General features: G+C 42.3%; 2 protein-coding genes across 4 annotated transcripts in view; one reads left to right on the plus strand and one right to left on the minus strand.

The window, feature by feature from the left end:
• Positions 1–5,680, plus strand: rtn2b (reticulon 2b). The gene is made up of 7 exons (XM_084028918.1): positions 1–105; positions 1,408–1,615; positions 2,256–2,394; positions 2,530–2,599; positions 2,840–2,886; positions 3,059–3,117; positions 3,205–5,680. The coding sequence occupies exons 1-7, from the start codon at positions 93–95 to the stop codon at positions 3,299–3,301; spliced, it is 633 nt and encodes a 210-aa protein (XP_083885044.1). The 5' UTR covers positions 1–92; the 3' UTR covers positions 3,302–5,680.
• nectin3b (nectin cell adhesion molecule 3b) overlaps positions 3,612–23,377 on the minus strand; it is a 27,265-nt gene continuing 7,499 nt past the window's right edge. Inside the window, exons 2-8 of one of the 3 annotated variants that reach the window (XM_084028897.1) lie at positions 22,129–22,476; positions 21,453–21,752; positions 20,218–20,335; positions 19,788–19,939; positions 10,337–10,481; positions 8,700–8,802; positions 3,612–8,297 (exon numbers count right to left, since the gene is read on the minus strand). In XM_084028897.1, coding sequence (XP_083885023.1) covers positions 8,133–8,297; positions 8,700–8,802; positions 10,337–10,481; positions 19,788–19,939; positions 20,218–20,335; positions 21,453–21,752; positions 22,129–22,476 — 1,331 coding nt within the window. In that variant the 3' untranslated portion in view covers positions 3,612–8,132. Of the gene's footprint in view, positions 8,301–8,699; positions 8,803–10,336; positions 10,482–16,891; positions 17,623–19,787; positions 19,940–20,217; positions 20,336–21,452; positions 21,753–22,128; positions 22,477–23,377 lie in introns of those variants that run through there. The other 2 variants (XM_084028896.1, XM_084028895.1) reach the window with 2 other exon arrangements.

The raw sequence follows: 23,377 nt of genomic DNA on the forward strand, positions 1-23,377 counted from the left end.
TGACGGAGCTGGGGTGGCCAAAAAAAGCCTGGAGTGCCAGCCAACAGTGAAAGCACAAGGAAGAGAGGAAAGGAAGCAGGACCGTCGCTGAAATGGCCACCAAACGTAAGGAAACAAATGGTGACAGCTTGAAGTAAAGGAAATGAGAGCAGACAGGGAGCTGGTCAGAGTCCAGCTGCCGGGCGGAGGAGGACGAGAGGATTAATCTTTTCCCCTCTGCTGGGCAGGTGTGAATAAAGAAAGGATGACCAGTCAGAGACTGAGTCCTGCATGTCTTTCATTTGGTGGACAGATGGGACTCTAAATGAGATCCATGCTGAGTGAATAATGTTTGTTTGTTTTATTCTTATGTCAAAATTGTCCCATAGGAATAGGAATAATAATGATATAGGATACAATGTTTCTTCTCAGTGTATTTTTAGGTTATAGTTGTTTGTTAACAGGATTAGAATCAGACTGAGGTTATGCTGTGCTTGGAAAACTTTATATATATATATTTGAAGATATGGTTATGTAAATATATTGCTGGTTTTGTGTGTGTGTGTGTGTGTGTGTGTGTGTGTGTGTGTGTGTGTGTGTGCGTCAACGTGTTTAAGTGCAAGATTCCTGTGTGTTTGTTTTAATCAAATAATTACCTTGGGATTAACACTGGAGTTAGAGGAGGCTCAATTCATGTTTGAAGCTCTAATGTCATACTGTGACTCATAGTATAATGTTTTTATTATTAATTCAGAAATGTGCAAAGTTCATTTTTAAAGGCAGTGCATTTATACAGATGTATCTTTTTCCCCAGTTTTAATGTCTGTTTTGGCAAGGAAATAGATGACCAAAGAGATGCTACTGCTTAAGATGTCCATGCTTTGAATATGAGGCTGGTTTCCCTGATGAGTCCTGTGTAATCTATACTAACACAGTAAAGGCACATTTACTAGATACTAAATACTAAATAGAACAGGCTGTTTTTTCTTACAACATACAGCCAAATAGACAACATCATACATAGCTATTGGCTTAGTTGATGTCCAAACACTATGTTCTTCATACATTTTTTAAAAAAGTATTTGCTGTCCACTTTGCCTCTAATAGAGGGAGATATGTGTGTCACATGTCTGTCAACAACAGCATTGTTTGTAATAAACAGAGGAAGATGATCTGTGTTGTTATGAAACAATGTGAAACAAAGTCTGAGCCTCTTTAAAAGCCACAGAAACATTTAATCTAGAATTCAAATAAACAATCAAATACAGCAACATCATAACTTTATTTATAAAAATACCTTATCTCACTGATCATGGCTTGACTGAGAATGGAGGAGATGACCTGCAAACGTTGTATTCCTGTCCAGGAATCACACATTTGTTGTAATTCATGTTATTTCCGGGTTCTAACGCGCGTCTTCTTGTGCAGTTGTGGACCTGGTGTACTGGCGGAAAATGGTGCGCACCGGCGTGGTGTTCACGGGGTTGGTGATCAGTCTGGCCAGTCTGTCCCAGCTCAGCGCCGTCACTGTGCTCTCCCACGTCTGTCTGGGCGTCATGTGTGTCACCTTCTTTCTCCGTCTCTACTACAAACTGCTGGAGCTGCTGCGCTGGAACCCTGGGGTGCACCCCTTCCAGTGAGTCTGCCAATGCTGATCTAGACCAGAGGTCATCTGTGTTTTTCAGGCCGAGGACCCCATGGCTTATAGTGAACCCCTATTGCATATCGTATAACATTATGTCTCTTATTAAACCGGTCCAATATTAATGTATAGTGCAGCCTATAGTGCCGTGTATAAAGGTGCTTTGTCATGATGTATGTATACAATGCTAAGCCATTAAAATAATAATTGTTGACAGATATATACAGAATGAATATATTTTATTAATATATATATATATATATATATATATATATATATATATATATATATATATATATATATATATATATTTATTTCTATGTTGGCATTTCTACTACACAATTTTACCTCATAACATAGGACAAATAGGAAGATTTATATTTGCTTTCATACAGGTTGTATTCATATTAATGTGTATTTTTGGAAGAAAAAAGCTTGGGATCAAATCATTTCGGGGACCCCTGCAGTGCGGACCCCTAGGGTCACGGACCCCCGTTGAAGATCTCTGCTCTACCTCATTGGCCCACGCTGAATGCACCTGCTGCTCTCTCACTCACTCACTCTTAGCACTTGTGGTTGTTTTGTATCACTCCATCGTGTTATTCAGGGCCTCCATCTGCGTCTCTGTCCCCAGGTCGTATCTGGACTATGACGGCTCTCTGACAGATAAGGAGACAGTGGTGCTGGTGGAGGAGGTGGTGCTGCTGATCGCATTTGCCGTCACAGAGCTCAAACGCCTGATTTTCATTGAAAGCATCATCGAATCTATAAAGGTCTGAGTGTGATGAGCATGCTCACAGAGCTGCATAGTGAGGGTGTCCATTCTCAGTGTGATTGACAGCACCAGCAACTCATTTGTTCATACAGTATTACCGCCTCAATCAAATCGGCTTTTCTGTGCTTTTCAGTTTGTGGTGCTCCTGTATATGCTGACCTACATTGGTGTCCTAACCAGCGGACTGACTCTGGTGATAACTGGTGAGTTCTGCATTCAAACATGTGCATATAATCAGCCCTCTCTATGATTAAAGCTTATAGGCAAATAAAAACTACACTGTAAATGTGAGGGAAGTGTTGTGGGAGGGTTTAGCCCTCATCCCCAGAGCCCACCCACACAGAGACATGTTGTACCATGGAATCCAATGGAAGACTGTAATTCACATAATAAATAACCCTGTATAGTACTGACATCGTGTCTCCTTGGTTTTTGTTTTACAGCTGTGATCATTGTTTTCTCCCTTCCTCTGTTGTACAAAAAGCAGCAGGTGAGAATCTTATTATTATTAGTTTTTTTATTACAATTAAAAGCCTTTACTGAACTGCAGCATTAACCCAAGTAGAACAAAGAGACATTGTAAACCAGTACTAGAAATAGGAGTATAGGTGAGAGACAGGAATGCTTTGAATGCACTGACCTGTCTGTCATTTTGGTGACAGATGCGGATAAGGAGGATGGTTAGAGCCGTCAAAGCTTTTATAAAGAGAATCAAAAACCTGTAAGTAACCTGCTCTCTATAATGTTCTTGTGTTCACTCCAACACAATATCAACATCTTTTTGTTCTGATTCCCCGTTTCGTTGCAGGTTCCTCGGTCTGTATGGTTCAGTGAGACCCTCTCCTGCCGGTGCACCTCCACCCGCGGCTGCACCGGCCACCAAACAGAAAGCCAAGTCAAAGTAAACTGGTTGGTTGCGTGCTGAAAGCACCCACAATTTGGGATTTGGAAAATGTTGGAATGGTAGATCCTCCGTGGGGGCCGCTTCGAGGGGCGACTCATTTCCACCTCCCCACCACGATGCTCGTTTATGGGTTTAATTCATCCCGACAGCTGAAACAAAGCAGCCATTCACTCACTCACTCAGTGGAAGTGTATGACGAGAAGAATTTTATTTACTGAGATGCTCTCTGTGGGTAGAATTTAATAGAACAGTTCACACAGGCATCTACACCAAACAGGGACAGAACTGATCACTGTGGTTTTTTTTCCTCCTTTCTTTCGTAACAGCTCTATTTTTAAATAACCAGTGAGCACCGTGTTCCTGTTGAGCTGCAGAATTATTCATAATGAAGCGGTGAAGCATCCTGCTCTCATTATGTAGCATCAGACATTGTTAGCTGGATAGAATATGTCTGACATGAACATCACCTGCCATGAATTAACATGAATGCTTTTGCGCTTGCTATATTGAAGTATTAGCAAAAGCTTTCAAAGCAGCACCTTACAATTAATGAGAAATAATGAGAGCATTATCCTCGGCTCTTCCTGCAAATTGTGTCTAATCACGTACAGTATAAACAGTGCCTTCCTGCCTCTCTTGCTCTTACTGATTAAAGTAGCAGGAGAAGCAACAAAACACCTCAAGACAAGTGAGAGCAACTTCATCTGTCCTGCAGTAACTCCAACTGCAACTGGACTGACTAATGGCACAAAAATCTGCTACTTAATGCAACAAAACAGCAAGCAATTATTTTTTTTCAGACAAAAAAAAACTTAATTTCCTTGTGTATTTTAACAGCATGGATTATTTTTGGCTCATGATACACTAACAAGCTGTGAAAACTACATATTATCAGCGTATGTATCTGCCTAATGAATTAGCCCTATATTCAGTCCTTTTTCAGCTCGTTTTGCTTACATCACCGACTCCTTATTAAGGACAGAATATGCGAGTGAGCACAAACTATGATTTTGTTCATATTCAGTCTCTATTTTTGTTCTCCACCAACACCTGAGGGAAATGTGTAGTTCTTATCCAACGTGTAATAGTCTCTAACTTTATCTTGCCAGAATGTTTTTGTCTTTGATTTCACAAGTTATTAGTTATTTTTGCCTACATGAGTATTATATCTTATGCAGCTAACCAACTAATCATGAGGACTCGCCTCCTTCCACCTGCTTCAGTTGCATGATTGTGTGAACCAGTTGCACCGTAACCTGCCGTCAGAGAACATTTCAGTAGATAAAACTTCAATCTACTGATTTTATGCCATTTGTACAATTTTTGTCGTCAGACATTAGACAAAAAGCCTGTCACTTAAATAAAGGATTGAGGGGAAAAAAAGAGAGAAAAATTAGGTCAATGGACTCATCCTGTCTTCCAAAAAACAAACCAACAAATAAAACAGCGTGCAGCATGCTGCTGACAGCTTGTGAGGAGGAAAGCTTGAGGGGCCTTTTGACAGTGAGGTGGAGGTCACTGGCAAATGCAAAAACATCCACTTTAGGAAGCCATTAAATCCGATGCTTGGACTGTCTCTTCATGCGTTGCATGGAAATGTTAACATCCTGAATGTTCAATGGCCACTCCTACAACTCAAGAGCTTTCTCCTTGATACTCTGTCATGCCACAATGCAACAATTTAATATTTGCATGGCAATACAGCTGGTTGCTGGCACAACGCCACGCCAACATTTTCCAAATCAACCAAGAATGTGGTCATTGTTTGTTTCACCATAAAAGGACACAAAACATCTCATGAAGCAAATTCTAAATTTCACTTTAATGCAACACGGCTGCTTAAAAGGAAACCTTCAAGGAAACAGTATTTTATCGTTAAAGAATTAGTATTTGAACGGTGCAGCAGGACACTCGGAAGGGGCTACATGAGTTTTAACAAGTTTTTGCCTTCAATGTATCTCCATAAACATACACTTGTTATGTTGACAGTCAAACTTTTACTATCCACGCTCTTTAACTGGCTTGAGGGCGAGTTTATAATGCCAAAAGTTTAAATTCTGGATGAACTATTCCTTTATTTATCCTTTATTCTGACAACTGTACGGTTTTAGCTGCCCAACCTGATTTATTATATATTATTACTATGATTAATTATTAGCTGTTGGTATGTCAGATTCATGTTGGTAACCTATGGCGGTGGATGTTCAGACCTTAAAATTCAGCTGCACTCATACTAATATGTCTTAATGAATTAAAGTTGTCTACTGTCATTTCACGTTATAGCCGACGCTGAAACAGCCCTGAAAGAGCACTTTAGTCATTTACGTACGTAATAAAATATACAAATAAAAGGGTCAGTAAACATCAGTTATTAAAAAAACACACATTTTCTGATCGTTTGATTTCTTTGGTAAGAAAGTAGTCCCTATGAAAACAGATTATCTACTGCTGTTAGAAGTAAGTGAGAAAAATGTGAACCAGCCCTTGAAAGATGCACCCATGTAACAGCTGATACCACTCAACAGAAATATATATTGCTGCTTGGAATCTTGATGGTCTTTTTTTCTGGGTAAAGTGTAATCATGATGAGTTATGGTTGTCACTTTCATTTTTTTGTTTCAGATCGACTTATTTCTCTAGGTATTTCTTATTTTGTATTGTTATTTCCTATTGTTATGTTGCTCCCAAATAAAAGGTTATTTCTAAAAAAAAATGAAGGTGAATTTGCTTGGGAAATCGTAATCACTTTGGCAACTGTAACTTGTATGAACTTTATTAAGAATGACGTGGACGTTTTTTACAGCAGATGCACAGGTAAAGCTGTTCGTCCATTAAGTCACGACGGTGAGACAGTGAGCCAACATGCAGATTAGAATGCAGATAAATGGAGTCCAGTAACCATTAATTGGATTACTTTACTTATGCCATTCCTACTGTCACATATCACGTCTATTGATCTTCTGTTGTGTAAAACAGTACAGGCAAAAACCAATGCTTATAAAGTTTATAAAGCTAAATGAACAGCAGACTAAAACGCTCACATTTGGTGAAACAGAAACAGTAGACAAATAATATGCATAAGCTGCCACCCAGGACACCGCCTTTACAAAATAGTTTTATGTTCAATAATGACTTACAGTTTCGTCTAAATGAAAAAGATAAGTTATTTCCAGTCAGATTTGAACTGCCAGCTGCCAGTTTTGCTTCCTATTAAACATGAATTCCAGTGTGACAGACATTAACTAGTCAATATGATAAATGTGATACATAAAAAAAAACTCCCTTGAGCTTGTTTTCATGTGAAGGATCCAACAGTGGCTTAATATATCCACCACACTAAACTCTTTACAGATTTAATTGAATACAATGAAGCTGTCATGGCTGGCATTTACTTTATATATATTCAGTGATGCTAATACACTCACCACCAGGGGTTGCACCGACATGTTCGACCACTAGGTGTTGCTCTTGGAAAGTGGCAGCTACGCCCCTTCTCCAGAGACAGGAGAAACCCTCAGATCACTGACTGATCTAAAGAAAGAAATGAATCCCGACATGTTGACGAGTTGATCAGCAATACAGTGTCCTCAAAAGCAAACAGTGCACGATCTCCACAAAATGCTTCCTGGTCACTAAAACAGCCTCTCTCTGTTGTCAGAGCAGTGGATTCAATGTGACTGTGACCTTGAGATGAATTTACCTCAGAAACCCTCCACACGCCAATCCAAAGTCCCTCTCAAATCTTCAAGGACTTCTTCAGTTCCCCCTCCACACATGTAGTGACTCAGAGCCTCCATCTCTCAGTGTGTTTACTTTCAGGGGGCTGTGATGATGATTTGTAATCTACTGTTGCCACGACATCGTGTCGCTGGTGTGCAAACATTGAAGAAATGTAAAAAAATACAGCCTACTTAGAGGAAACCACCCACAAATGTCAATATGGCACTTCAAACAGAAAGCTCTCCAGATAAAAGTCCGACACATATTGATATAGAGTATGAAGAATGTAATCCACTGCAAGGTTATAAGCATATATAACATCTCAGATTACCCTGATTAGTAAGAGGTCGTGACTCTACATAATAACATGAATAACACATTTACAAATCTACAGTTCCCACTGCCAAAAAAGCATCGTGTCAGAGCACGGCAACAACAAACCAGAGAACTATGTTAATGAATCCCTTTATGGTCCGTGTTGCAGTTAGTACATTTGGTCTCGGTGGACCTAAGCTGTTTGGATGTGGCGTGGTTTGGACCAGTGATATGCCTGAGAGTAGAGTCCGACTCCTGCTTTGTGTTCTGATAAAAGAACAAGGTAAAGCAGTGTTTGGGTTTTGGTGGATGACTAGGACCCTCAGCTGTTTTCTATCTACACATCTACAGGGCACACGCTGATTAGTGCAGATGTGTTTTCAAAAGCAAAAAACCTAAGTGATATCAAACACTAAGAAATACAGCGTTTCTGCAAAACAGAAATAAGAAAGAAACAATAACCCAAGGAATAGGTCGACATTTGAGAAATGCCCTGATTGGCTTTTGGATTTAAATGAGAAGATCAATGTCTGTACAGTAGATATGAAGCTTGAGCCAAAGCAGAGAGGCAGGGGGAAACAAGCCAGCCTGGCTCTGTCCAAAAGGTCAAATAAATGTTAGACTACTCCTTAAAGACAACGAACACTTAACGACGTGAAATAAAAGGTAATAAAAACGTGTGAGAGACGTTGCCCTCTAATGCTGCCAGCTGTTTCCCCCTCTGGATTGATGGCTCAGTGAAGCCCCAGACAGTGAATGATCGCCGTGTGCTCGGCCGACTGTGTTCAGTATGTCTGTCACACGTAGTGTTCACGGTGGTTGATGTACACCCGGTCTGTCCCGCTCTGATGACACACCCACTGCAGGCGAGAGAGCTGCTGGGTGGGGCCTCGTGTCGCCCGTGGTCCCGGCCTGGTTGTGTGTGGGTGCTGCTGCCCGTCTGTCCGGTCAGCTCTGCCAGTCTGCTGGTTAAAAACCGTCCAAATTGTGTGACTGCACCGTCACGACAAAGAAACAGATTCATCTTCTCACGTCAGAGAGGCAAGAGTGAGAAGAGACAGCAAAAAGTTTTCTTCCTGGGTGAGACTTAAAATATAGCTTACGAATGCCTGAGCAGAGCTGAGCACACAGATTAATGATTTAAACAATCCTGCATATTACATTAGCACAGCCATTAGGCCTCCTGTTTAATAAACAGACAGCGACATCAGTCAGTATCTACTCTGCTATTACTTCCTGTTGTGACTCATCATCAGCTCACAGTGTTAATCTTTGTGGTGTGGCGTTAAGTATGTGATGGTTCAGATAACATGTAGGCTACTGACATGATATGAAAGTGCTTATGTAAATGGGGGGGGGTTTACCTGACGGAGCCAGCCCACTTGTGATGCATGGACACCCAGGGGGACGGCCGGCGCGCTCTCAGAGTAGGGAGGAGGTGGCTTGTGTGTCGGAGGAAGGTCAATCCTTCAGAGACGGAGGAAGAAAAAAAAAGAATCACAGTGAGGGGAGCATTTATTTTTCTAGAAGGGGCCGACACCTGAAGGAGCAAAAACAAGCAGCGTAAAATAACTTGTGTACATTTAGAGAAGGGCTGCTTAATGGCACAGCTTTTGACTCAAGTGCCACAAAATCTGAAAAAATAACCCTGATGATGCAATAGTGATGTCATCCAGGTGATCCCCGGTTGGGCTTGCAAATGACAAATTCATAAAAGAAAGCCTGTGAACCCCCCCCCCCCCCCCCCCCCCCCCCTTGACTAAACTGAATCCTAGAAACTGACCTTGGCCATTCATAAAATGATGTCATGACAGTCATTGATTTTCAAGCACTGCACACGACTTGACGCCTCTCTTCTCCGTGATCCCGGGATGAGAAGTGGTAACAGATTACAGTTCAGTGCCATGCTGTCCTGCACTCACATCTGTATGTGATGAAGGAGAGGGACCAGGCGTGCGTCCACCCCCCGCCCCCGTCATCCCATTGGGACTTCCTGCCACGGTCACACTTAAGATGCTGCGTTTGTCGTGGCACTGACCACGGACCAACACGTGTCCGGATACACCGACCCACACCCATGCACAAAGGATTTCACTCCTCGAGTCATGCTGCTTTCTGCCAGTCAGCAGTGTTTGAAGGTGTCCTATTGTCACCGTCACATCATCAGTCAGATTGAAACAAAGTGAGATGAGGATGCTTCACTCAACACGGGACAATATGTTTGAAGATTTAAGGAGGGGAATACCATAGCTGAGAAAAAGGAATGTAATCCAAAATCATTTTAGCTGGAACACCAAAGCACCTTGAGTTAAACGCTTCAGGAATAACATTTATTCAGCAGAGAGCTTCCGTCTGCGAGGCATGTTTGGTAGCTGTGTTTCCCTGGAGTGAGCGTGCTCGACGACACACTAACAGGGATGGATGAGGGGATCAACCTGCAACCTTGCAGATATGGTCCACAGGTTCATCAAAACAATTCTGCATGTAAGTGGTAGTAGACTGATCAGCAGTGCTAGACACATAAAGGACACTTGTGCTGCTGTAAGTGCTCGAAGGAAGCAATAGAAGCAGCGGTAATCACAGTTATACAGAACACAGACCATTAAGACAAACAAAGACCCCACACACACACACACACACACACACACAAATAAACACAGAGTGTCACAGAGTGCGACCCAGCTCCTTGTGTAAATAATTCAACCTCAAAGTTATTCTTCTTGGCTTTAATATTAACATGAGTGACGGTGCACTATAGGAACAGATTGAACAAAATAGGACAAGGGCTTGCTGCCAAGACAGCAATTAACTGCCACCTCTCAACCTTGTCCTGCAGCCTCCCCGCTCCAGGGAGCGCACCGCTGCAGTGCTCTCCATGGGGGTGAGGAGCAACTCCCTGAACCCTCCGATGGGCTTCAGTCAACCTCACAAGGTGTCATGCCATTAATTAACCAGGCGAGCATGTTCCGCAGCATGAATTATTTGCTTAAAGCTTACTTACACTTTGTCAGCGAAAGCTGGCGGCGGGGCCTTGCGAGAGGTGAGGATCACGATGATGAAGACGGCGATGAGGAAGAGAGCGAGGACCGCACCCATCACAGCTCCGGCCACAACGATGGAGTTTGACCTCTCCGCTTGAGACTGACCTGAGGTGGAACGGAGAGACTTTCAGTAGGTCACTAACATGAATGTAAACACAAGGACAGAGTCGAGCTCAAAATACGTTTTTGTGTGTAAACACAGTCAGGTGTGTTCATTCAAAGCTGCATTTGGGATGGGATACTTGTTGTAAGAGCCACAGTTCTAGTATGCCCTCTAGAGACGACCTCAGTTTTAACCTGCAGATGACCGGTCGCGCTGCATCAGTGTCAGCATCACCAGGTAAGTAAAGGAAAAGCTCGGCAAGATCAACACTTACCTACGCAGCAAGCAAAGAATGCTACGGTGGATTTAGTCGGTGGATTTTTATTTATTTATTTGTTTATTTATGAGGCTTGACATTTAAATTGCAATAAAACATTTCAAACCTCAACATGTAAGAGTTTAATTAACTGGAGCACAGTTTGTTCTGAGAAGTAAAAACTGTCATCATGTGTCTTCTCTACTCAAGGACCGTCTCCTCGTTAGGCTACTCTGGAGGGAAAAGGAAAAAACTTGAGCGATGTGAATGCCAAAAGAAAAGGAACCACAAAAGCCTCTAAACTGCACCTTTAAACTCTCTTACTCACTCATCATTCACTTGTCATGTTCCCTCCACCCATCCATGTCTCCCCATTGTCCTTCTGTTCCTTATGCATGTCTGCAGAATTAGCTTTGCTTGACCATATGCTTGCATATGCCCCATGTTGTCCACTGAGAGGATTAGGATTTATTGTGATTAAGATGCATTAAACTCAGAGCAGCAAGTTTTGGCCCATCAGCAGCAATGTGTAAAACTGTGATTGTAGGACACTGGAGGACAAAAGGTGACAGGAGTGGGGGGAGCAAAGTGTGTAATGGTCAATTCCATTAGCTGTTGAGGTGTGGGGAAAGAAAATCAATAACGTGCTGAGATGAGAATCCTAAATAACGGTTCAATTATGATGCAGATTGAACAAGCTGGGGACTTCTGCGCTCAACCCTGAAAGCCACTTGTTCCTCCTTTCCTCCCTCCCCATCTTCTCCGTTCATGCTTTGCTCGAACAGTAAATAACCGTTCGATTATCTCTCTTTATAGCCTTTATTATAGCCTCTTGAGTTGATCAAAAAGCTTTTAAAAATGCTGTTCGTCAAGCTACTTGTTTTAATGTCCTGTGACAGACGCACATTCATAATGTGACAGGGGACGAAAACTGCTTTAAACGCACAACGCATGAAGCACCTTCAGGAGCTTGTAAGGTTTATTCATGAAGGAGTTTATTTGGGACAATTATAGGCATGAATATATTCATGCATGTTCTATTCAAATGTTTTTCTCCCTTTTAAACATCTCATTGGTTTAAATAGCATGCATTCTGGAGAGGCTTGGATTAGTGGTGGATCAACTGTCCCCACAGTGGGATCTGGCTCCTCTGCAAGACTGTCTGTCTCTCCTGGTTCAGCACTTTATCACTCACACTCACACTCACACACACAAGCCAGCACAAGTGCATGCTGGTGCTTGGCGAGGTCATCGTAGCAGACGGGCTCATCATGAATTAAACACACCACACCTCATGGGCATGGAGGAAAGTGAGGGAGCGGCAAGAAGCCCCGCCCACACCCCAAAAACCTCTAACAGCAGGCTGCAGGGTCAAGGGTCATGCTATTGTCCAGACAGCAGACCCTGCAGGGAGCAGATGCTGGTGTAATAGGAGAGGGGGGAGGGAGGAAGTGTAGCGGTAGGTGGTCTGTCATTTTTCTCTCCGACTTCTATCTCAAGATTTTCTGTTCAGTGACGGTGACAGTTTGATCCCACCTCTGCTGTGGAGTTAATATCAAAGTGTGCCTCTCACACAGGCGTCAGCGCTGCATCCCTCTACGCCGCTGAGACGTTCGCTCATCCTTTGTGCGTTGTGAAAAGTATCCTTGGAAACTGTTGTGTTGCAGGCAAAAAGCAAACCCACTGATCTTCTCCACCAGCGTCTCAAACGGATTCAAGCACCGACAGCTGACATCATTACTATACTGAGCTGCTTCACTTTTGTAAGCGCCACCATTCAGACTGAGCATGCCCCGTTTCAAGGTCAGAATGTTAACCGCTGTGGCCATGATAAGATCTATAGGAGGCAGAGAGGTCAGCTGAAAAGAAGGGGGGGGGGACCTGGAGTCCAAGCTCACCAGTGTCAAGGTCACACCGGTGCACGTCCTTACAGTCAGAGCAGCTCTCTGTGATTCAGTGGGGCATAATGGGCCATTTTCAATTCCACTAGCCAATTCCCTCTCCTGCTCTGCCTTACACAGCAGCACAGTTCAACTCTCAGCTCCCCTGCCTCCCTCTGCTTTCTGTGTCCAGGTAGCGCTTGTAGGAAGACAGCCTCCATCAGCAGCTCCAGATGAGCTTGTTGCCATGGGGACAGTCAATGGGTTGGTGAGTGGGGACTTTGGGCCAGACATAAACACTCAGCGTTTAATTTTACCAGCTGGTAGACAACGGGAGAAAGACGTAGAGGGAGTGAATTCACAAAGGAGACGAGCTGTAGGGGAGAGCGAGGGCCTTTCTGTCCTGAAACAAAGCAAACTATGACTGGTTAAGAGGGCAGAGGGAGAGCAGAGGAGGAGCCGGGTCTCCCCTCATTGTAGTGATGCCAGCATTCTTGGAGACTAAAGAGTAATGAAGAGAAGGTGAAGAAAGAAAACATGATTTTGAATTACATCATGTGCGGCGTCCCACACTGGGTGGGGAAGGGGAGGGGGGGTATGCAGCATTAGGGAGCTAGAGATGATGTCATTTATAGAAGCACAAAGAGGCTGAGACTAAGCAGTATGAGTAATCACGAGCTCAAAAACCTCCACAGAAAATAACTCACAGGTGCTAAGGTGCTTTATTGAACTAAAGTATCTCAAAAAGGATTGACAAAATAATGCACCACTGTTGTCACCGACATAAATATTTTTTTTCTTTCCAGAAACTTACATTTTCTTCTGTATATACAAAAAAAAAAAAAAAAACATGACCACAAGGTGCTTTTCATTGACAATGTGAGACTGAAGTCAATGCTTCAGCCCTTTGAACAACAGTGATTCTACAGAACCCAAATACCCTGAAAGATACCTGTGAACTCAAGATGCTCTAACTAATTTTACATCGAAATGCATTCAAGCTTCGTCTTTTTGTGTGTGTGTTTTAATGCCTCTAGGTTTGCAAATATACTGCATCATTAACCGTCATGGTGACAGGGGCAGAAAAGTGAATATGGCACGACGGAGTACTCCTAACACACAGTATGCAGAAAACAAAAAAGACAACTAATGGATCTCAGAGCAACAAAACAGGTTCTCCCATCCAAAAGGAAACAATATTAAGAAAACAATTACATTTCTTCTTCTAGATATCTAAGGCACTAGTTGTATTTCTTAACCCAAAGTAAAAGATATTTCTCAAGGTAAAGAAATTGATGACTGATATTCATATAAAACGTCCCAGTACAAAAGAACTTTACTAATCCAGGTGTGGGGCTGCGAACTGATGAGTCAAGCAAAAATAGTATATTGATTAGTGGAATTTCCGTCTTAGTGCATAGGAGCAAACACAAAGGGTAAGGTTGCTGTGCTTCCGGTTATTCTCTGCATGTATGTGAAAGTGATCAGAAAGGCAGAATGAATAGGCATCAGCAGCACATCCGCCCCCAAATCCTTTAAACTCAACAATCTAAATGAGGTTTTGTGGTTCACAAATTGCCAACTGTACACTTCATTTTGGACACTCCCGTTAAAAAGGTCAGTTCACCCAAAAAACACAAGTTCTCACTCATATGTAGCAGCATCCCTTAATGCAGACAGGTGATGACATTGAAATATTGCATTAGAGATGTTTTAGCGCAATTATTCTGGATAGTGGAACCACATTATAAATGTTTTTTTTTTAAATTATAACAACATTCTACTAGTGTTTATTCTGTATAGTATCCAGTGTTTTAGGCAAAAGATCTAAAGTGAGGAATTATGTTAAAGTAATTGAAGTGAACTGAATCTTAAGGTACTTATTTAGAATGGGACGCTTCAGTCAATAATTTAGTTCTGGTTACTAGTGCACAGCGTTTGAAACAACAGTTGAAACAACATGAACTGCAGTATGGATGGGGGGGGGGGGGGGGGGGGTCATCTTCTGTGCTTGCAAGTTACAGTGGCACATCTTCAAGTTTCACTATGAGACCTGCAGCCTATTCACTGCACAAAATTCACACCCTAACAAATAATTAGTGAGAGTTCATAACAATATAACTAATTCCCATTTTTACGACTCTTACTATAAATATTAGAGTGGCTTAAAGCATCTTTTCACTTCTACTTCAGGCTACACACCCTGTATACAACGGTGATACATTAGTCATTTCTATAAGCTTATCAGTTGTTAGCTAGTCGGCAATACTTATGTGAGAATGGCATCATATTTATACAAGTTCAACGAATATTTGGCATCTGGCAGCAAATATTGTATCGGTGACCACACTACTAAAGTTGGCATGTATTCACAAACACTACTGCGCATGAAAGAAGGTTTTATCCGTGTGTATCTCACACAGGTCCAAAACTGAAATGTATCTTTAGATCTACAGTAGCTTTATCAGTTTGACACCTGAACTACTGGAGCTCCAATGACACGGACATGTAGAACACTTCTTCTCAGTTCGATCACAGTACTTGGTACATCCTGCAACGTTTGAGTGTCTAGATTAGAAATAAATGTGGCTGGTTACAAATAAAAAAAATCCAGCCAGAAATCCCTTTTAGAAAAAAAAAGAAAAAAAAAAAGCACAGGGTGTATTATTTTATAGAAAGTCAAAAGATAACTATAAATGAACGTGCAACAGGATAGTCCGTCCCCTCTGGCGAGTAAGCACTGCTTTGATGGCCACAGCTGACGGTGACAGCAAATCCATCACAGAAGAAGTGATTTGTCTACATAATGTATATTTTACTGTGGTAATACTGGTAGTAATAATAAATGCTTCATCAAAAAAACAACAACGACTGGTGAACATGATTAGTGTGCGTGGCTGCACACATGGATAAGCAACAATAAGCCTATTAAGATTATGATACAGTCATGTCTTTTTCTACAGATTACTCAGAGTAGAGAAATTAGTCCATCGGTGGTTATTTGTGATCGGGTGTGCTGGCTGCACTCTTGAATGACTTCTTTGTGTAACAAAATACTTTGTGACTGGGAGGCCGGCGCATGGTGGCTGCCATAATGTACCCTGCTTTCAACAATACCCCTGCTGATCGCACTCTTGAATTTCTAAGAGGCCTGGGCAGGTGCCAGAGTGCAAACTAGCAAACACATCCATTACCATCTGGTAGATAACGGGAGAAGGTGTTTGTGGCTAAATCAAGAGGACAGCCAGCATTGAATCTCTTCCCCAAATCAATAAATCACGTGAATGCTAAAGCATAATTCCAGTTTATCTAAACTTGCAGAGTTTTGTAGCAAATTTGCATATCGAGGCTCGACCGTTTGATAAACCCAGTCTGTTGTTACAAATAGACCGTGCCTGACATCCCTGCCTGGGGGATATAAGATGAGCTTAGGACGTACAGTAGAAATTATCTTACAAACTCCCACTCTAGGCCATCAGTTTGAAAAGGACATTATTGGGATATCTGTGGTCAAGTCCTCAAGTCTACTATCATGGTAAGTTACAAAAAAGACAGATGTTTTTAGTAGAAAACAAAAGATGTGGTCGTCCATTATAAAGTTTTGCAAAAGGCAGTGCAATATGTTTTATGACTATGAATCAGTGTGGCGAGGTCATCGGTGAGGAAGTTATTCTGATTTCTCAGTGGGATACATCCTTTTAAATGATCCTATATGCCTCTACTGAATTTTAGAAAAAGGACCGTGATCCTCTGAATATCATGGGTTTACTTCAAGTCATGGGTTCTGTACCATTCTTCATTATCAGCCAGTCATATTCAGAGGTCTTTTAAACAAATCACTGTGAGCAATAGCAACACAAAAAAATATTAGCAAGTGTCACATAGCCTGAGAAGGCTGATTTTGGGGAAACAAACAACCATATGTGATCTGCGAGCCCCCAGGGCTTCAACTCAAGTGAAACACATTAGTAATGCTAAAGAAATTTGCAGTCCATGGTAATAAGGCAGAAACAGCACATACATCATGATCTTACACACACACGCACGCACGCACACGCGCACACACACACACAATAGTGACATACCAACTTCTGTAGGCATATTTTGACTGTCAAAAGTGGCTGTGCAGTCCACAGTTTTTCCACATTAAGAACAGAAAGATTATGTCTCAAGTGTCAACCAGGACACCTGAACACAAAAAGGGAACTACAGAATTGAGATTAGTAGAAGTGTGCATGTGCCTACTGAAGAGAAATAATGTGTTTCTTCCTAATTTGACCAATGAAAAACCCTCTGTTTCTGTTGTATCTCTGCTCCTGCAGGACCAGGTAGGTTGTCAAACATACCACTCCCTACGTGAGATAACAGACCCATCTTTGTGAGAGACATAGTCACCCTCTGGCCCGCTATCGTAGCAGTCATCTGACAGGTAGGGGGAGCCGTTTCCCTGTGGTTTAGGTGAATGAGGGTATCTGGCACATCTGGCCTGCCGTGGACTAGAATACTGTGCGTGTTCACGGTGGTGATTCTGCGGCTGGCTGTGGTTACCGCTCTCCCTCATTGCCCTAGTGTAGCCATTAGAGGGATACTCCTCTCCGTTGTAGTTGCTATGGTGACGACGGTCACGCTCATGTTTGAGCTGGCGGTCGCCCCACTCCTCTCGGTCGTGGTCCTGATGCTGGGAGCTGCTGCCAGCTTTGGTCGGGTGGAGCTCATGCTGGGCGGGGGCTTTCTGGAGGTCATTAGGGCCCAGGTACTGCTTGGTGTAGTAGTTCCCGTGGAAGGTTTGCTGTTTCCGTAGGTAATACACGCCAACCAGAGACAGCAGCAGTAGCAGGAACAAGGCCCCGCCCACAGCCCCACCCACTATGGAACCAAGATTACTCTCTGGTAGGGCTTCAAGTGTGGGGGAGCTGAGAAGAACATGCCCCTTATCATCGACTAATGTGGAGGAGGCAGAGCCAGTTAGGACAGGAGCAGTAATGGTGGAAGGCATGGTGGGAGGATCTAATGGAGGGAAGGAGGGTGAGAGGGGAGTAGAGGGTGGAGGGGAGAGATGAACAGACAGAAGCAGAGAATGTCAATGCCAACTACATCAGCATTTTAGTACGTAGGGACAGTTTGACATCGACTAAACTACCACACAAACTAAACTATGGAGCACAAGCTCGCAGAAGCATCACGTTTGCATTGTCAGTTCTAGTTGTTAAGTAAGACAGAAAATGCATGTGGTATAATCTGCAGACCCATATTAGATGAATGACAATTGAGAATGTTTGTCACAAGCACATTTGATCATTTGGCTTCAGCGTCTGTAGATAGCGAGGTTGGCCAGTCAGCTACTCTAGCTGGCAACTCAAATTAAGAAAAGTAAGGCATAGTTTATGAGGCGTGCGAGCAGCTGAGTCTTGCTCTTCCTCTTCTAATGTGAGCTCCAATTCCTTTCAAGCTGATGTTGATGCATAGTGACCGGATGTTAAAGCTGTGAGAACAGCTCTTAACAGAGCTAGCCTAAGCTAACATGATTATCGTTAGCCTAACCACCGCAGCCAGTCAATTAATAACAGAACTAACCAACTAAATAATACTTATTACTTTTGGAATATAAGAAGCCAGTCACACATTATAACGAATCAAATAATTGTCGAAGACTGAAACTGATTAAACGTGACTAAGAGTTTTTCAACCTTGTGGTCAGGATCCTGGGGAACAAAATATTGTTATCGGAGATAAAATGTACATTTTGGTATGTGCTTGAAAAATTCAAGAAATAAAATCTACATTATTATATATACACACTCTTTAGACACCTGTGCATACAATCTAGCACAATAGTTTTATAATATTACTTCTGCAAAAGTCACTGCAGTTTTATTTGTTGTTGACAATGAATCAAAGAGTTGTTTATTCAACTACATTCCACATTCCGTTAACCCCTAATGCTGAACACCACTGCCACAAAATGACCAGTGGGTTTAATGAAAAGCACAAACTATTTGAAAATGTTGCCGTTCAATCATAGTATCATTATTACACGTTGAGAGTAAATGTTCGAGTTACTGAGGTGACGTAATGATGGAACTTTGGAGAGGAAACTATTTTATAAAGTCCACAACTAAATGATTTGGATATTCCATGTATAAGTCGTCTGAGAATATAAATTTACGACATCCCATTAGAACACAAAACTTAAAACGCACCGGATTAGGTTGATGCCCACAAATCACAAAAAAGCCAAAAGCCATAATCAGAAGGAGCTAAAGTAATGGAAAGAATCTGAGTCTAAAAGCTTTAATGGCGCTGTAAAATTGCTCTGCCACTTTAAACTCGGTGCCAGGCCAGATGTGAGGAAATAGATCTGAGAGATGACATGAACCCGAAGGTTTGTAGTCTCTAAGTATGTGAATTGTACAACTCCTTGCAGAGGCAGTGATCCGACACATGTGAGTACACCACATGAGCAACACACACACACACACACCACAAAGTGTACACCAACATGTGTAAGCTTGTGCACACCCGTACAAGTCCTCTCAAAGGAAAATGAAATATGGGTGATAAATAATAAATAGGAGTTGAAAAGATCTAGTTAATGTTTTATGAATCTGGGACATCATCTCACAGTAAGGCTGCAGGCTTTTGCCTCTTACTGCATGACACATGCAGAAATAAAAGAAAGGCAGAAAGGAAGGCAGAGCGATGTAAAAGAAATCACATCATAATCACAACTTCATTCAGGAAGAGAGCGTCACAGATGACAGATTTTGGGAAACCAGAGGAACATGCTCATCATACACAACAGAGAAACACACTTGGATGCCAAGCCAACAGGACAGAGCAGGGCAGTGCACTGTGGTCTAAAGAGGCCTTGAATATTTGCAGCTGTTTGGCTCAGGAATTCTCACTTTGAACATCTGGAGACCTAATGTTAATCAAAGCTAATCAGCATGCAATTAAGACTAAATGTAGAGGTCAAATATTATCGGTGCCAACACACTATACCCCGGGTAAAGCTTGGCAGACTGTCAGTATGTACAGAATGATACAGTGTCACATTTCAGCTCGAAGGACAATGTCACATGCAGCATACCCTCCATGACGTGCGTGCATGCACAGTTCTTCCTATGGGACGAGAAGGCAATAGGAGTCGGCTGTGTGTATACTCCGCTCACCTTGTATGAGAATGCGCACATCCCGACTGCGGAGGTTGATGTCATTGGCAACCTCGCACCTGTAAACTCCGGAGTCATTGCGCTGGAGGGGGCGCAGGAAGAGCAAAGTGCTATTCATGATTTCCACCCCCGCTGGCATTTCACTGTCCAACCTATGAGGCACAAGGGGAACAAATGAGTCACACAAAGACACCGAAAATGTGACATTTTCTATCTGTGATAAATGACTTGAATGTTTAAGATGAGTAAAAGCTATTTGAAAAGTAAAGCTAACATTTTTATAAAGTATTTTGATATATATAAAACATGCTCTATAAATATGCATCATTATCTTCATCATGGTAAATCAATTAACCTTACTTAAAGGTTTTTGGCCAGTTGGGTACATTTTGACCCATTAAAAAAATAGCACACCCACAGATTCACACACCTTATCCATCTGAAGTGATTAGCCGGTGGGTTTGCGTTGGCTTTGCATGTCATTTGAACATTTTCCCGACCCACGTACCAGTCTCCATCATAGCCCACAACGGAGATATCAGGAGCAACTACAGAGACAGAGAGAGAGGGGACGAAATCAATATATTTGAAATATTATTACCAACAAACTTAAACTTAACAACCATAGTAAACAGTGTTCAACTGCACAGACTGGCCATTTTAGCTCTTTGTTTAATTGGAGTCTTTAAACATGACAAGGCACCTTTACATACATCAAAGTCAGTTTTCATATATGAAAATATTTCTGCTGTGGTGTGTTGATAGTCCTGACAGAGTCGGTGCTTTACATCAGCAAACATGTAAACTGATCGTTTGCCTGTATGACCTTATATGGAGTCCGATCATGAGGTCAGTTAAGACCCCGAGAAATGAGCCTGTGTCCTCCAAATAGGCAATTAGGTGTTTAATAATCTATAATGTAAATTATTGTACAGTGTAGGGAGAAGAGAAGTCATGACTTGCATGTTATGACAGTTTTCATCATTTTAAATCAACATATTACTACAAAAAAGTTAGACCGTAGGAGCTAATTTGACCTCTTTCTATTGGCAGCTGCTACACAGAGACCCATTACTGCCCTACAATATACAGACATGTGGTCTTACATCAATGAGGGCTTATACAGAAATTCATTTCACTTTTAACAGTTTAGGGGCGGACACAGACCTGTACAGACGGAATAATAAAGAAAGAAAAACAGATTCTGAAAAAGAGAATAATCAAGGAAACCACCAAGGACAGCCTTAATACCTGCAAGAGGCTTGGAATGTCCTTGATTTCTACTCTGTCAATTCAGCTGTTTTCAAAAGTCAATTGTTGTTGAATTGCTTCAAATAAATCAGACGTCAACACTGACAGGGCCAAGCGTCATCAACTGACTGCTGTTGGCAATTGAATACTTTTAAGGTTGTCAGTCTGTACATTCTGCTAAATACAGCGTTCATCTGTTCTAGTTAAGTAAAGGAGGGGGGCAAGGAAATCGCTGCTATATTTGATTTTTACATTTATAGTGTAGACTCTGCAGCACCCCTTAAATCTACTCACTTCAGCAAGTTTATTCTGGCCTTAACAATACCCTAATGTAAGTCTTACAGCAGCAAAGAATCTATAATATAAGGCAGCTGTTAATAAGTTACTCCAAATAGCCACTCATAAGGCACCCACACTGCACATTGAGCTGGTAGGGGATCCTGAAGTCACTCTGCAGAGCCGGGTGGCGGACCACACAGGTGAGTGTGTGGCCCTGGACGTGACGCGTGGGCTGCCAGAGGTAGCTCACTTGTGTGCTGGTCGTGCCGTTGGCTTCGTCAAATAGCTGCACTTCTGACTGGCCAAAAAGGTTGGACTCCCAGGACACCTCAGCTGGGGGGCGGGCCCGCTCAGCAATACAGGTGGCCACCACAGTGTCATTGGCACCGTCCACCAGGGCAGTTGAACCTGCAGACACGTAGACTTTCGGCTCCACTGTGAATCAGAGTTTGAACATAAAAAGAAAAAAAAATAGAATTGGCACATTAGAGTTTGAATTACAATTACAGTATTTGAGAGGTCTAAGGGATGTTGACTGTTTAACCGCTAACAAGAATTGCCTCAATTATCGCCATTTTACAACTAAATAAAAATAACATTTTCTTACCATTGAGCCTACGAAATATACCATATTTATGATACAAATTGCTTGGTTTGTCAGTCCAAAACATGACAAACAACAGCAAATGTCCACATTTGATATAAATTTGAATAAATATTCAATATGCAATCAACTAAATTGGTTAACTGACTAATCTTTTCAGCTCTACTTGACAGCACCTGAAGAACGCACATGCATGTAAATACTTACCGAGTACATTGACAGTCGTAGAGGCTTGAGTGTTTCCCAGAGGAAACGTGGCGACCTTACAGGTATAGATCCCGACATCCGCAAAGCCCACATTTCCCAAGACGATGGTGGCATCGTGCGAAGTGGGTGAGCGGAAATACAAGCGATGGATGAACTCTGGAGGGATGGAGATGCCATACCGTGGGTTGTAGACGGCCACCGTGACAGACCCTGAAGGCAGACGGCGCTCCCAGGAACTCTGAGTAAGAGTCAGGTTTGCGCCCACTTCCACGTTACATTCTAACGTCACATTCTTCCCCAGCACGGCATTCACCTTCTGAGGCACCAGCACCTGACTGGCACACACACCTGCCAAGGAGACACACAAAAACCAAGACTTTAAGACTTTATCTGACACCATTACACAAAGCAGTTGCAAGTTAAAAGCACTTGCGATACACCTTTGATTGTTTAAACCTCTAAGTATTACTCCAAATAATTTTGAAGAATAATCCTTTAAGTACTGTAATTCTTCAATTGTACTTATCCAGATCCCATCCTTCAAAGTGTGACATTTCTGGCAAAATTAGAAATACATTAAATAAATAAATACATAAATAAACAACTTGAAATTGAAACCAATACTTTAAAATGACAAGTGAATAAATCCCACCTTGTATGGATATTTGAATAGAAATAATTAGTCAATTGATTGACTAATTGAAACTAATCTGCCATCATTTTGACGAATCAATTAAATATTGTAGTTGTATGATAAAGCAAAAACACTTCTCGATTAATCATTCGGTCTATAAAGTGTCTTAAAATCACTAATAACTGTTGCAGCTTCAGTTCAATTTTCCATCCATCCATCGTCTACCGCTTATCCTGTATTCAGGGTCACGGGGGGCTGGAGCCGATCCCGGCTGTCTTTGGACGAAGGCAGGGTACACCCTGGACAGGACGCCAGTCTATCACAGGGCCGACATGTAGAGACAAACAACCATTCACGCTCACATTCACACCTACGGACAATTTAGAGTCATCAATTAACCTATCCCCATCCTGCATGTCTTTGGACTGTGGGAGGAAGCCGGAGAACCCGGAGAGAACCCACGCTTACACGGGGAGAACATGCAAACTCCACACAGAAGGAACCCGGGCCGACCCGGGAATCGAACCCAGGACCCTCTCGCTGTGAGGCGAGAGTGCTACCCACTACACCACCGTGCAGCCCCCAGTTCAATTTTCAAATTTTCAAATCATCAAA

The sequence above is a fragment of the Eutrigla gurnardus genome (genome assembly GCF_963514095.1).
Source record: "Eutrigla gurnardus genome assembly, chromosome: 15".
Classification (NCBI taxonomy): domain Eukaryota; kingdom Metazoa; phylum Chordata; class Actinopteri; order Perciformes; family Triglidae; genus Eutrigla; species Eutrigla gurnardus.